This window comes from Somniosus microcephalus, chromosome 6 (assembly GCF_052327205.1).
Source record: "Somniosus microcephalus isolate GS21.2 chromosome 6, FLI_Smic_1.0, whole genome shotgun sequence".
NCBI classification, from domain to species: Eukaryota; Metazoa; Chordata; class Chondrichthyes; order Squaliformes; family Somniosidae; genus Somniosus; species Somniosus microcephalus.
In genome coordinates this window covers 246436430-246452078 of record NC_140992.1, presented here as the reverse complement: position 1 = coordinate 246452078, position 15649 = coordinate 246436430, and the positions used below count along the sequence as shown (strand labels likewise).

General features: G+C 43.8%; 1 protein-coding gene across 2 annotated transcripts in view; it reads right to left on the bottom strand.

Moving 5' to 3' along the window:
• Positions 1-12319, bottom strand: part of tmed6 (transmembrane p24 trafficking protein 6) — a 29259-nt gene extending 16940 nt beyond the window's left edge. The window contains exons 1-4 of one of the 2 annotated variants that reach the window (XM_085989527.1): positions 12096-12319; positions 8582-8708; positions 5818-5972; positions 2292-2438 (exon numbers count right to left, since the gene is read on the bottom strand). In XM_085989527.1, coding sequence (XP_085845653.1) covers positions 2292-2438; positions 5818-5972; positions 8582-8708; positions 12096-12308 — 642 coding nt within the window. In that variant the 5' untranslated portion in view covers positions 12309-12319. The remainder of the gene's footprint in view (positions 1-2291; positions 2439-5817; positions 5973-8581; positions 8709-12095) is intronic. The other variant, XM_085989528.1, reaches the window with a different exon arrangement.
• Positions 12320-15649: the final 3330 nt, after the last annotated feature.

Here is a 15649-nt window from a genome sequence, read left to right as displayed (position 1 = left end):
TATCTTAATGCTAGAAGCATTAGGAACAAGGTGGATGAATTAGTTGTGGAAATAGAGGTAAACAAGTATGATTTGATTGGGATTACAGAAACGTGGCTGCAGGGTGGGCAAGGCTGGGAACTTAACATCCAGGGATATACAATATTTAGGAAGGATCGGCAAAAAGGTAGGGGAGGTGGGGTAGCATTGCTGGTAAAGGAGGGGATTAATGCAATGGAAAGGAAGGATATTAACTCGGATGAAACGGAATCTGTATGGGTAGAAATGAGAAATAGCAAGGGGAGGAAAATGTTAGTGGGTGTGATATATAGGCCTCCAAATAGTAATATGGAGGTGAAGGAAGGCATAAAAAGGGAAATTAGAGAAGCGTGCGATAAGAGCACAGCTGTCATCATGGGTGACTTTAATTTACATATTGATTGGACTACCCAAACTAGTAAAAATTCTGAGGAGGAGGAATTCCTGGAATGTTTTCGGGACGGTTATCTGGACCAATATGTCGAGGAGCCGACTCGAGATCAGGCCATTTTAGACTGGGTATTGTGCAATGAGAAGGGACTTATCAGCAATCTTCTTGTACGAGGCCCCTTGGGTCAGAGCGATCATAATATGATCGAGCTCTCAGTCGAGATGGAGAGTGAGGAAATTGAATCAGAGACTAAGGTCCAGAACTTAAATAAAGGGAATTACGAGGGTATGAGACGGGAATTGGGTAAGATTGATTGGGTGGTGTTTCTGGGGGGATTGACAGTGGATAGACAATGGCAAGCATTCAAAGATAGAATGGAAGAATTCCAGAACATGTTTATACCGGTTTGGCACAAAAATAAACCTAAAAAGGTGACTCAACCGTGGATAACGAGGGAAATTAGGGACAGCATAAAATCAAAAAAAAGGGCATATCAACTGGCAAAAAAAAGCACCAGACCGGAAGATTGGGGGCAGTACAAGATACAGCAAAAGAGGACAAAGGGATTAATCAGGAAGGGGAAAATAGAATACGAAAGTAAACTTGCAGCAAACATAAAGACAGACTGCAAAAGCTTTTATCGGTATATCAGGAGGAAAAGACTGGTAAAATCCCAAGTCGGTCCCTTGCAGTCCGATTCGGGAGAATATATAATGGAGAATAAGGAAATGGCAGACCAATTAAACTCATACTTTGGTTCTGTATTCACAAAGGAGGACACAAATAACCTCCCAGGAATATCGGCAAACATAGGGACTAATGAGAGGGAGGAGCTGACAGAAATTAGTATCTCTAGGGATATGGTGCTGGGTAAGTTGAGGGGACTGAAGGCCGACAAATCCCCGGGGCCTGATAAACTACATCCTAGGGTACTTAAGGAGGTGGCCCTGGAGATAGCAGATGCTCTAAGGATCATCTTCCGGAACTCCATTGACTCGGGAACAGTACCCGTGGATTGGAGGGTAGCTAATGTTACCCCAATATTTAAAAAGGGGGGTAGAGAGAAAGCAGGGAATTATAGACCAGTAAGCCTTACATCGGTTGTGGGCAGAATGCTAGAGTCCATTATTAAGGATAAAATAGCGGAGCACTTGACAAATGGGGAAAGGATCGGACAGAGTCAACATGGATTTACAAAGGGTAAATCGTGTTTGACTAATCTGCTGGAATTTTTTGAGGAAGTAACTGGTAAAATAGATGGGGGAGAGCCAGTGGATGTGGTGTACCTTGACTTCCAGAAAGCCTTCGATAAGGTTCCACACAAAAGATTATCATGCAAAATTAAGGCTCATGGGATTGGGGGCAAAGTATTAACGTGGATAGAGAACTGGCTGGCGGATAGAAAACAGAGAGTTGGAATAAACGGCTCGTTTTCGGAGTGGCAGGCAGTGACCAGCGGGGTGCCGCAAGGATCTGTCCTGGGACCCCAGCTGTTCACAATATATATAAATGATCTGGATCAGGGAATTGGATGCAATATTTCCAAATTCGCTGACGACACTAAACTAGGAGGAGGGGTGGGCTCTGATGAGGATGTCAGGAGGCTACAGTGCGATTTGGACAGGTTGGGGGAATGGGCGGATACGTGGCAGATGCACTATAATGTGGATAAATGCGAGGTTATCCACTTTGGGGGTAAAAACAGGAGGGTAGATTATTATCTAAACGGCAATAGATTGGGAGATGGGGAAGTGCAGAGGGACCTGGGTGTTCTTGTGCACCAGTCACTGAAGGAGAGCATGCAGGTGCAACAGGCGATTAAGAAGGCAAATGGTATGTTGGCCTTCATATCAAGGGGGTTCGAGTATAGGAATAGGGATACCTTACTACAGCTGTACAAGGTGCTGGTGAGACCGCATCTGGAGTATTGTGTACAGTTTTGGTCGCCCCATCTGCGGAAGGATGTTCTTGCCATGGAAAGAGTGCAACGGCGATTCACCAGGCTGATACCTGGAATGGCGGGAATGACCTACGAAGAGAGATTAAATAGTTTGGGCTTGTACTCACTGGAGTTTAGAAGATTGAGAGGGGATCTCATCGAAACATATAAAATTATGGCAGGCCTGGACAGGCTGAATTCAGAGAGAATGTTTCCAATGGCCGGGGAGCACAGAACCAGGGGCCACAGTCTAAAAATAGCGGGCAAATCATTTAAAACAGAGATGAGGAAGAATTTCTTCACTCAAAGAGTGGTGAGCCTGTGGAATTCCCTGCCACAGAGGGCTGCGAAGGCTAATTCAATAAATATTTTCAAGAGAGAATTGGATATATTTCTGAAGGCTAAGGGGATTAAGGGTTACGGAGAAAAGGCGGGGACGGGGTACTGAACTGGTAAGATCAGCTATGATCTCAGACGAAGATCAGCCATGATCTCATTGAATGGCGGAGCAGGCTCGAAGGGCCGAATGGCCTACTCCTGTTCCTATCTCTATGTTTCTATGTTTACCTGAGGGCTCCGGAGGTCCGGACATTTCCGCTCCTGGGCCTCTGCTCCACGAAATGCGCAGGGCCCAGGTATCCCAGAGGCGCATGCGGTTCACAAGCATCCCTGGGATCACGTGGGCCATGGGGAACCAATGAAAGAAGGGAATCCCCCATCATACTTTTGACAGGTCTCTCAGCTTAGACCTGTCAAAAGTATGAATGGGGATCACTCAAAAAACACACTAAAACATTAAATAATTTTTTTTAAATCACATTTTTAAAATTAGTTAAAATTACATTAAAATAAATATTTTAAACAAAAATTTTAATTTTTTAAAAAAAAATTAAGTTTTTTACGGGGCTAAAAATAAACTTAACTTTTTTAAAAGTATTTTAAAATTATAAATGAGTGAAAAATTTTTTTTTTTTTACTTTTTTAAACTCTTATGCTGGAAAAGCAGGCTTTACATATGCTTTTGCCAGGCGTAAGATTTTTAAGGGATTTCAGCAGGCGGAGGTTCTGCAGAAAGCGGAACTCTCCCCCTGCAGAGACCCTTCTCCAGGGCAGGCGTGCGATCTGGCAAGAGGATTGTTGACAGATTGGAAATGCCGATTTTCAGTGCATGCGCTTCGCATGCCTGAAACCGGCACTTGCGAGGTCCCTACACACCTTGTAGACACCTGTAGGGATCTGAAAATATGGGCCATTATGTTATTAATATCCCCTTTTTACTGAAAGAGAGAGAGATTTTCTCTGAGGCCTTTCTTAAGCAAGTTTTTGTACTAACAGCAGCTTTAGGGTATAAATATGTTTTCAGTTTTTCAGGCTTTAAACTGTTTATTTTAGGAGGGTACCACAGGCTTTAATCTATTAAATAATTTGGTTCAGAAAGCTTTGCTTCCATGTTCAAACTGCACCTGGCAACATATGCTTAGTAACGGAATTCTGCTCTATTACCGCCATCTGGTGTTGCTGATGTTTAATATATGCCAACCATCAGCATTTCACATTGAAGTCAGTGTTTCAGCAGCCTCATAAATCAGGATTTTGCAATCTTGCCCCAGAACTTTATTGTATGCATGTGTGAATGCACGGAGTTCTCACGTGTGTATGCTGGCAACTTAGGTGTATGTGCGGAGTTAATATGAAGCATACCAACTTGGATGAGGAGTGAAAGCACAGTACCAGTTTAACTGGGTTGGAAGGGAGAAGAATGCCAGGTTGAATTGAGGAGGGATAGAGAAGAATGCCAGTATGAACTGGGAGGGAGGGTGAAGGTTAGAGGTGGAGAGTGTGTCTCTATGAAAGTGTGGGGTTTTGGAGGAACATATTGGCCTGAATTTTGCTCTCAGCATTGAAGGAACGGCGCTTGCCATTCACCTGACTGACAGCAGCTCACAGACATTTTTGCAGGCTTGTCAGCAAAGATTTCCTCTAACCTGGTGTCTTTTCCAGCGCAGCACCCTCTATAGGGCATTTGTAGCGTGTATGAGCAGGACACGCAAGAGTGAGGCTCTTCAGTCAATCAGATTAAAGAATTCTCACTGAGACACACAGAGTCCAAACCAGGAAGTATAAAGCAGGAAATATAAATTAGATTTAAATGATGTACAGAAAATGAAATAAAGATTGGGAAACACAGACGGGATTAAGGGAGAGTGATAAAAGAGAAAAACAGAAAAAAAGTTAAAATTATTTTCATGTTTTAAAAAATCTCCAACACTAATTTTCTTCTGAGAGAATGAGACTCTGCACTTGTAAAATTAATTTTTCAGGGCCAGAGAGGTTGTTCAGCAGTAATTATCACTTATCACGCCATTAAAAGCTCACTTATGCCTGACCAGCCCAAATCTTTTCAGCCGGTTTTAGTGCGGAACTAGTGGGCAAGTACAGCAAATTCACACTGTTGCAGTTATTTCAATGCTGATTCTATCGGCAAGGATTGCAACAGCACAACCTGTGGCGGAGCAGGGTATCTCTGACAGCAACTTCTGGATTTCCGCGCTTAACTGCGCATGTGCGGACGCCAGAAGTTACTGTCAGATTTCATCCATTATAACAGTGGGCTTTGATAGCCTCACCGTTATTCTCACTGTTATTCTCATCACAAATTCCGGGCCAATGTCTCTGTGAACTGGGTACAAAGGAGTACTGTTGTTTTCTAAACTTAGATGTTTGGGAGGATTGAATGTAGTGGAGTGGATGATGAGGTAACTTTTGGAAAAGTGCTAATCTGGTTGGTTTGTTGAAAGTCCAAATTCCACTTTTGTTTTCCATTTTTAAGTTAAAAATCTATTAAACGTATAACTCTAATGCAAAGATTTTTTTTTCCAGGGCGAATAATCCTGTCTTCATTTACTTACATTTTTGTTTTCACCAATACACGTGGTGTATACCTAAAGTTACAAATCCCATGTAACTTCTTGTTTCATGTCAGAGCCGTTCTCGAGTGGGCAGCTTTTTGATGCTGTGTCAACTTTTGCTAGTTTTCTAGGTTGACACGTATGGAATAAGATACTGAAGGCTAAATTTGCAACCAATGAATTTTTATCCAACAGTTTACCTAAAAGTGGTCAATGCAATCTACCAATTTCCAATTTAAGTATTGGCTCAAATAGCCAAATTAGGCAATGAGCATTCCAAGGCTCTTTCTCACCATAAAAATGCTGGGGTTTCCATTCATGATGAATGCCCCTTCGCCAATGTTTGCAAATCTAATGCCTGTTATCTTGGAGTTGTTCAAATTAGCACAATGTTACTGCTTAAGACAGTTGTACCACTGAGCAGTAAGTTTACATTCTCAATCCATTGGCGAGGGAAAAGAGCAGATTAGACCACAGTAGCAGCTCGCTGCCTTGAAGAGGAGAAGGAGTGAAACGGTTCTCAATCTGCCGGATGTCTTAATCTGATCAATATTTCTCACCCGAATAGCAGAAACTGTGTCATTCAGTTGAACTCTTTCTTTATTCGCTGCTTCTTTTTCCTCATCAGAACCGTCATAGTAAACTCCAAAACTGATAAAGATCTGCTTTGATCCAAAGTGTGAAAAAAGGTTGCTCAAACAAAGTTGATAAAAACCTGAAAAAAATCAAAATATGATCGTTCATGAAATGTAATATTGTTTTAACCATTTTAAAACATTTTCTGTATTAGTAACAGCAGCCACTTGGATTTTTACAGCACCTTTAGCATAGCAAACCATTCCAAGGCGCTTCACAGAGGAATAATCAGAAATAAAAAAATAGAAGCTAAGCAGAAGGAGGAGATATTAGGAGGAGTTACCAAAAGCTTGGTCAAAGAGGTAGATTTTAAGGAGGGCCTTAAAGTCAGAGAGGGAGGTGGACAGGCGAACAGGTTTAGGGTGGGAATTCCAAAACATGAGGCCTAGGCGGCTGAAGACACGTCGTCATTGGTGGAGCGAAGGGAGGGGGGATGCGCAAGAGGCCAGAATCGGAGGAATGGGAGAGTTGTAGAGCTGGAGGATGTTATAGAGATAACGAAGGGTGAGATCATGAAGGGATTTAAACATGAGAATAAGAATTTTTAATTTGAGGTGTTGAAGGATTGGGAGCAAATGTAAGTCATCGAGGACAGGGGTGCTTGGTGAATGGGACTTGATGCAGGATAGGATATAGGCAACAGAGTTTTGGATGAGTTACAGTTTAAGGAGGGCGGAGGATGGGAGGCCAGCCCGGCATTAAGTGACATAACATTAATGTGCAGCTAGAGGCAATGGGGAAGACACATTGTCTCAAAGTTGATCCCAGTCACATTTCTCTAATATTGTAGAGGGTGGACAGATCAATCTCACTGACACCAGTAATGTCGAGCAGACAAGTTGAAAGTGCATCCTTTTTACCTGTATAATCTAGACATGCTCAGTCCTCTAAAGTAAATCAGTCCAGACCTCCCAATGTTCCCCATAACTACAACAACTGAATAATCCAAGGGAAAAATATGAAGCCATCCTCAGTGTCCAACATTTAGTTGGATAATAAATGGCTATTTGGTCAACCAAATCTTATACCATTAAATCTCCTATCATAACATCTAAGTAAGTCCACTGGTCAGCATGGCTCTGGAGCCCATGAGCAAGAGAAAAAAATTCTCTACTGCAGATCAAAAAGTGCTACAATATCTAGCATCAGTAATTTTCAATGCAGAACAACCTTTATTATTTATATATAGATAAAGCAGCTGTTGAAGATAAGCATCGATACTAGCACTTCATCATTCAGGAGTGATGATGCACCGTGGAAGACATTGAACTGATGCGGTGGGACAGATAATTTCATTGAAACCCAGTCATAAAGGAACACTTGGAATAATACTGAAAATTTCCAACTGGTAGTTAAGATGCTAATGAGCTAGCTTTGATGTTTTCTTATAGATTGTGAATAATAAGACTTCATTAGCTTGTCTCGGCAATCAAAACGGTCCTCACATCCATTGTATTGGAAAGCCTTTGATCCTGTTTTCTGTGAACAGCAAGGGATAGACACAGACAGTTAGGTTTTGTTTGAAACAGAATGCTGTGAGGCAGTCAGGTGCTGAAAGGGTATGAGAAGGATGCAATTTAGGGGAGCTGACAATTAGTTTGTTTAAGTCAAGCAAGTTGAGCCATTGTCAGGATTTGCAGCATGCTCACTGTTTTGCATTATTACATGAAGAGAAGTTCTACCCGTTGAACCAAGTAAATATGCTCACAACCGTTGCTCTGTATGTTCACGCACTGTAAAATAAAGCCACTTATTGAGTCATATCAGGCCCCATCTTACCAAGTGCTCGCTCAGTCCACTTTCTGAGCAATTAAAGTAGTACACATGTGAAACTGTAAGGAATGACCCAGATTCTGCCTCGCCTCGCCACCAGAGGGCTCCATGAACTCTCTTAATTGTGTCCTTCTTTATTCATTATTGTATTCACCTGTGCATTGTTAGATGCCTACTATTTAAGCGGTGTTCACTTTATGTTCTTTGCTCAGTCTTGAGTTGCACTGCCTGGTGATACCTCTTGCTGGCCTGCTAGCCTGTATTCTGTACTGTTGTTATTTTGTTTATGTCAAGTAAAGTCTACCTTTGTTTTGCAACCTAACCTCTGCCTCAGTTTGCCTTACTGCAGTTGGGTCCACCGAGTTCCGGTCCTTACAGAAACACATGAATATCCAGTTCTAATCATAAGTTACAATCCCAAATTACGCTAACATACAAATAGAATTAGGGCAGTGTGAGTCAACTCCCACAAAGGTAAGATGCTCAGACTGCTTATGTGAGCAACTGATGCCACTGAATCTGAGAATGTATCAACAGCAGACCCCAAATTGTAAAAGTAAGAAAATGGACATTTTGAACTAATATAAATTTGAGCCTTTCCATTTCCCTCCCCTATTTTGTTTTTCTTTAAAAAAAATTCTCAGTCTCAATAAGGTAGCCTGGGCCCTCCTTCCCCAGGCCTGTTAATAATTTTGAGAAGGCCACCTAGAAGTGTATCACTCCATGGTACAACACAGTAGATCACCATCTTAGCCTGTTACAGAATGGAATATTCAATCTCGCAAGTTCCTACATTATGGGATGATGGCATAATTATGTTACAAAAATACCAATGTTACAAAAGACAAATATCACACAGCACAATCACCAACTTCTCACTAGTACTATTGCTTGAAATAAGATGACAGTACATACCTGCTTCATTTGTTTTGAAGTTGATTTGTCCACTTGCCGCACTCGATGTATCAATCAAGTATCCTTTTGGTGCACTAACTGTGGCAGTGATAGCTCTGTCTTTCTGTAATCCCTTCACCCACTGAACCTAGGAATTAGATTTTAAACAGATATTTCAAACATATAAAATGCACTATTATATATTGAGATAATGCTGCTTATAACATTCATGAGTTGTCAGTATCCTTCAATAACATAGGAACAGGAGTAGGCCATTTAGCCCCTCGAGCCTGTTCCACCATTCAATGAGCTAAGAACAGAAGAACATAAGAAGTAGGAGCAGGAGTAGGCCATACGGCCCCTCGGGCCTGCTCCGCCATTCAATAGGATCATGGCTGATCCGAACCTAGACTCACGTCCACTTCCCTGCCCGCTCCCCGTAACCCCTAATTCCCTTATCAGCTAGGAAACTGTCTATCTCCGTTTTAAATTTATTTAATGTCGCAGCTTCCACAGCTCTCTGAGGTAGCAAATTCCATAGATTTACTACCCTCTGAGTGAAGAAGTTTCTCCTCATCTCAGTTTTGAAACGGCAGCCCCTTATTCTAAGATTATGCCCCCTAGTTCTAGTCTCACCCATCAGTGGAAACATCCTCACCACATCCACCCGATCAAGCCCCCTCACAATCTTATATGTTTCGATAAGATCGCCTCTCATTCTTCTGAATTCCAATGAGTAGAGGCCCAACCTACTCAACCTTTCCTCATAAGTCAACCCTCTCATCTCTGGAATCAACCGAGTAAACCTTCTCTGAACTGTTGATGGCTGATCTGCGACCTAACTCCATATACCTGCCGTTGGCCCATATCCCTTAACACCTTTGGTTAACAAAAATCTATCAATGTCAGATTTAAAATTAACAATTGATCTAGCATCAATTGCCGTTTGCGGAAGAGAGTTCCAAACTTCTAGCACCCTTTGTGTGTAGAAGTGTTTCCTAATTTCACTCCTGAAAGGTCTGGCTCTAATTTTTAGACTATGCCCCCTAGTCCTAGACCCCCCAACCAGCAGAAATAGTTTCTCTCTCTATCTACCCTATCTGTTCCCCTTAATATCTTGAAAATAATATATGTGCATTTGTGCATTAACTATGGATGGATCTGAGTTGATCTACAATCAACCTATTTGCAGGTCAATGCACAGAAAATGCCACCTTATGCTGAGGAAAACCAGTACAATAATCGATGAAAAAAAGTGCCAAAAGGTAAAAGAAACAAAGTTATCAGTGCAGTGGTTACATTACTGGACTAATAATATGGAGGCCTGGACTAATAAAGAATATGAGTTTAAATCCCACCATGGCAATTTTGAGTTCAATTTTTTTTTCAAATGTCTGGAAATAAAAAGCTAGAATCAGTAAAAGAGACCATGAATATTTTGGATTTTTGTAAAAGCCCAACTGGCTCACTACTGTCCTTTAGGGAAGGAAACATGCCAGCTTTACCTGGTCTGACCTATATGTGACTCCAGTCCCACACGAACATGATTGACTTTTAACTGCCCTCTGAAATGGCCTAGCAAGCCACTCAGTTGTATCAAACCGCCACAAAGAATGTAAGGGATAAAACTGGACAGACCACTTGACTTTGACCTAGGCATCGAATCAGGCCATGAGGAAGGCATACACAACCCAGACGACCCTGCAAAGCCCTCCGCACTAACATCTGGGGATGGGTGCCAAGGTTGGAAGAGCTGTCCCACAGACTAGTCAAGCAACAGCCTGACATAGTTATACCCACAGAATCATACCTTCTGGATATGCATAGACAGAAGAACCAGAGAGCATAGATTCAAGATTGTGAAGGGCAAGTTTAGGGCAGACATCAGGAAGTTGGTTGAGACCAGATCACTGTACTCATTTAATGTAAAGGTCAGGTGCAATAATGGGAGACATTTAGGTTGGCATTCTGAAAGGATAAATGGGCTAAAGGGTCTTTGTGATAAAAATGATAACTTCCGGGAAGTTATGTCATCACTTCCTGTGAACTGTGAACTATGAACTGTGTACATACCTCACTTCCTGTCATATGTCACTTCCTGTTGGACTGGTATAAATACTGGTCTGTTCAGTATTGTAAGAGGCTTCTACCAGAGGCATGGTAAAGACCTCTCTTGTATATAGTGTGTTTATAAGTTACTTAAAGCTTACTTTAAAGTTACTTGATGGTAAGTCTCCTTTTTCTTACATCAGTCTTCTTCATCCAAATCTATCTTATGATCTGGTGAACCGAACTTCCCCTATAGCTCAGCAAATTTAGCTAAGCTACAAAGACCAAGAAGGTCAAGGTTTGATCCCAGTCTGTGCTGAGTTAGCTAATCACTGCTGGGGTGGCTATAGAGATGATACAACTATCCTGGATGCCAAGGATTAGCGAGTGGAATGATCAGACAAGGTTCCTGTTTCTGATCATTATCTAGCGACCCAATTGCTTTGTCAGGTTACTTGTGGCCTACCACACTACCCTTTTTCATTCGGCTGCCATTTAAATGCTTAATGCAAATCCAGAGATCTTGCATCCGGAGTTCATCATTCATCCAATCTCAGTGCTTTTATTTCACAAATTGGCTTATTGACAGTTGCTTTGTTCTTTCTAGTTCTCGTTCATAACTTTACATAGCGAGCTGATGCTTAGTACACTGTGAAGACCCTTGGTGAGAAAATTGGCAAAAAGATTTCAATCCCTAGATCCAGAGGAATTGTATTTTTCTTCACATAATGATAATTGGGTAGTTGCCAACTATTTAAAGGAAAACCTTCACATCCCAATTATGGCGTATGTAATTACAAATACGAAGTAAGAGTTGAAAAATTGGGTCTTTTTTTGTTAGAACAACACAGATTATGGGGCAATATAATAGAAGTGTTTACAATAATGAAAGAATGGGACAAGATAGATAGAAACCGATTGTTTCCAGTAGTCGAGGGATCAAGAATGAGGAGCATAGATACAAAATTAGATGTAATAGATTTAGAACAGAGGCCAGGAGAAACCTCTTTACACAAGAGTTGTGAGGGTATGGAATTCACTTCCAAGATTAGTGGTTGATGCAGAAACTGTCAACATTCAAGGTTAGATTGGGTAGATGGATGAAGAAAAAGGGATTGAAGGGATATGGGAACAGGGTAGGTAAATGTGATTCAAACTATTTACTCACATGGAGGGTAAATGCTGACACAAATTGGTTGGGCCAAATGATCTGCTTTTGTGTTGTAACTTCTATGTATTCATTAGTGTTGTTTGTAGGTCAGAGACAGAGAATTTCTCATTTGTCAATAAGTTAAAAAGGATTTCTACAGAATATAAGTTAAGAATCACAACTATAGATTCAAGTAATCTTCATTCAATTGTGACATATTGAAATATTTACAGCCATTTTAAACATTTGTCGCTAGAATTCTTAAAATTTATTTTCAACTTTCCATTTTATTTATAAGCAGTGACGTGACAAGGAAAATACATTGCATGATCCTACCTCATAACTGAAGTAAAAATAGCCTCCTTGGTTTGCATACTGCCAAAGACACTCCTGTCCACCTCCTGAGACAATGATGGAGAAATCATATTGATCTGCACCGCGAAATATGTCAGATTCACTGGATCCACTCATCGGTTCAGTTTTTTGACATCTTCCACTTATAAGCAGGACAAGACACACGTACACAAATACAGCACCTTGTACAGACATTTTACTGCTGTGATGTCTGGAAAATTCCAATGAGCAGAAAACTTAAAACTCAGGAAATGATTAACTTTTTATCTAATCTTTGCTACATATTAATCCTACTTAATGTCCTTTGCACCTGCGAAATATACATTTTTAAAAACAAATATCTTCAAAAAAAATCCGAATACTGGACTGAAAACTACACAATCTATACAGAAGCAGCATTATTCCTTCACATCACAATATTTGCTGATTGAAACAAAAATTGATTATATTTAGCCTCTCCTGAGTATAACAAGAATCATCAACCTTGTAAGTGGTACTCAGTGGCTACATCAAAGATGACAAATGGAAAGCAAAGCCTTGTGATCACCAATGTGTTGCTGGCAGAATGCAAGTTACAATCATATTCTATTTGCATTTGAGTTTAGAGTCAAGATCTGGCATTAATGGCCCATATTTTCCAATCCCTACGGGTGTGTACACACTCATAGGGACCTCGCAAGTGCCGCTTTCAGGCATGCAAAGCGCATGCGCTGAAAACTGGCACTTCCGGTCTGTCAAGAATCCTCTTGCCAGATCGGACGCCTGCCCTGGAGAAGGGCCTCTGCGGGTGGAGCGTTCCGCTTGCCGCAGAGCCTCCGCCTGCTGAAATCCTTTAAAAATCTTACGTCTGGTAAAAGCATGTGTTCTGGACCGATGGACATTATGTGACATTCTGGACATTTTTACATGCAATAGCACCCTCTGGTGGCGGTTATTGTGTTAACAGTTTGTATGCTGGAAAGGTCATCTGATCTTTCTTCCTGTGTGAGGTCATTTGACCTTTGTTCCTTTCTTCCTGTGAGAGGTCATTTGACCTTCCTACCTTTCTTCCTGTTGACCCCAGGAAGCAGTTTTGCCAGGAAGAACCTGACTTGCGTAATGGAGAATCTGCCATGAGAGGTTCCATTTACAATCCAATGTAATCTGATTTCATATGTTAGGCCAAGCGCAATATCTGTGAGTATCTTTGGTTCTTAGCATAATAGCAATGTTGTCAGAGTAATATTTTGATAATACTATGTTTATAAAAGGTTAATATTTAATAGTTACAGAAGTTAGTTCAAATGTTAGTTAGTTATACAATTAGTCCATTCTACTGTTGTAAATATGTTTATATCTTATGTAATATCGAATGTATAGTACTCAGTTTATGTACAAAACATACTGGCCTAGAAATTCAGTATAGCCACTTTTGGGGCGGTAAAGTCGGGCGGGCGCTAAAGTTTGCGCCCGCCGGAAAGTGGAGGCCACTTCGCCGATATTCAGTAGCTTTGGCCAAGGAGTTTGCTCGAGCGCTAAAACTGGCGTTGCACCCCTATCTTTAGGCGCTAAGCCGGCAGTGCAGACTGATACCGCCGAGGCCGGGCGCAGCGCAGGTGCGGTCATGTTTTGATTGACAGCAGACACCCTGGCGCCGGCCAGCTCTTAAAGGGGGAAGGGTCGACTTGGTCTGCTGCCATGCCCTGGATACTGCAGCCCTCCAGCTAGGCCTAAACACTGCTGCTGGAGAGAAATAGCGCCAGCAAGGATGCAGAGGGCCCGTGAGCGAGCGCAGCGCTTCTCTGCCCATGATTTAAAGGTGCTGGTTAGGGCTTTGGAGAGGAGAAGAGATATCTTGTTCCCGGACAGTGGCAAGAAGGCTCCCAAGAGGCTGTACAGGAGAGCCTGGAGGGAAATCGGCCAGAGGGTCACAGCCAACAGCGATGTCCCCAGGACTGGTGACCAATGCCGGAAAAAGTTTAACGACCTCACTCGGTTGGTCAGGGTGAGTACCCTTTCCAGTGTCCTCCTCATCCTTGCATGTGCACCTCACATTATGGGCAAAGGGACCTCAAAGGCCTAATGGCCAGCCCTCCTCCAGCAGCTATGGCACTGGCATGAACATCAATAACACTTTCTGCACTTTACACACTGGCCAAGCTATTCGACCATGGGAGGCAGTGCACACAACAACAGGGCACCACACTGGCCAAGCTATTCCACCATGGGAGGCAGTGCACACAACAACAGGGCACCACACTGTACTTAGAAGCCGTCCTTTCTCTTGCAGGCCAAGCTGGCCGAGAATCTGAAGAGCCGGACTGTCACCGGGGGAGGCCGTGCCCAGTTCCAGGAGCTCAGTGACCTGGAGGAGCGCGTGGGTCGACTCATGGGTGCCCGGGTGATTGGCCCCGTTGCAATTGGAGATGCCGACCCTGTGCTGGGCCCCAATGGTAAGGACATGACCGTTTGGACCTCTCTCGTTCCCCTTGCGCTTCAGATCTACATCCTTTGCCACTGTCCGACCAATGCGCATAATGCCACCACTCATGCCTCCCTCGCTGACGCCCTGTCCTCACTCTAAAGCTACTCTTGTGCCTTCCTGCTTTCAGCTGGTGAGGAGGAGGTCCCTGAAGCTGCGAGTGTCAGTCCCTCGGAAGAGGAGGACGACGAGGAGCAAGAGGAAGGCGGCACATCGGGGGAACCCTCATCCGCGCCAGGGGATGGCAATGGAGGGGACACGTCTTGCCTGGAGGAGAGCCAGGGGGAAGTGTTGCAGGGGGGTGTAGCTCCTGTGCCCAGTGGCGTCCAGCCACGCGGGAAGGGTCGGGCAGCACGGCGGCCTTCTCCCCAGAGGGGGGAAGTGTTGCAGGGGAGTGTAGCTCCTGTGCCCAGTGGCATCCTGCCACGCGGGAAGGGTCGGACGGCTCGGCGGCCTTCTCCCCAGAGGGGGGAAGTGTTGCAGGGGAGTGCAGTTGCTGGGCCCAGTGGCGTCCAGCCACGCGGGAAGGGTCGGCCAGCTCGGCGGCCTTCTCCCCAGAGGGAGAGTCCGGCCTCCAGTCCGGAGACGGTCCTCGCCCAGGAGGTGCGCCTCCTTGATCAAATGTCCGCGGACTCGGATCGTCGCCACACCGAGTTCATGGGGGTTGTGGCATGGTTGCCTGAGGCCATTGAGTCCCTGGCTCATAGTGTGGCCGATTTCGGGGCCTCACAGGCCAGGGGTTTCGACCAACTCGCGGCAGCACAGGCCAGGGGTCTCGAACAATTCGGGGCATCACAGGACGCGAGTTGGGCAGAATTCAGGGCATCACAGGACGCGAGTCGGTCCGAATTCAGGGCAGCACAGGCAGCGAGTGGAGAGTTGACGAGTGGTGCCGTGCAGTCACTGGCTGGTCTGATGCGGGCACAGACCAGGGCAGTACGGGCACTCACTGCTGCCACACTCGCTGTGTCACGCACGCATCGCCAGGGCACCCGCCGCGCTGCTGCAGCACAGCAGTCTGGCCTTCACCAGATTGCTGCGCTTGCTGCAGTGCCAGCCCGGCCGACTGCCAGTG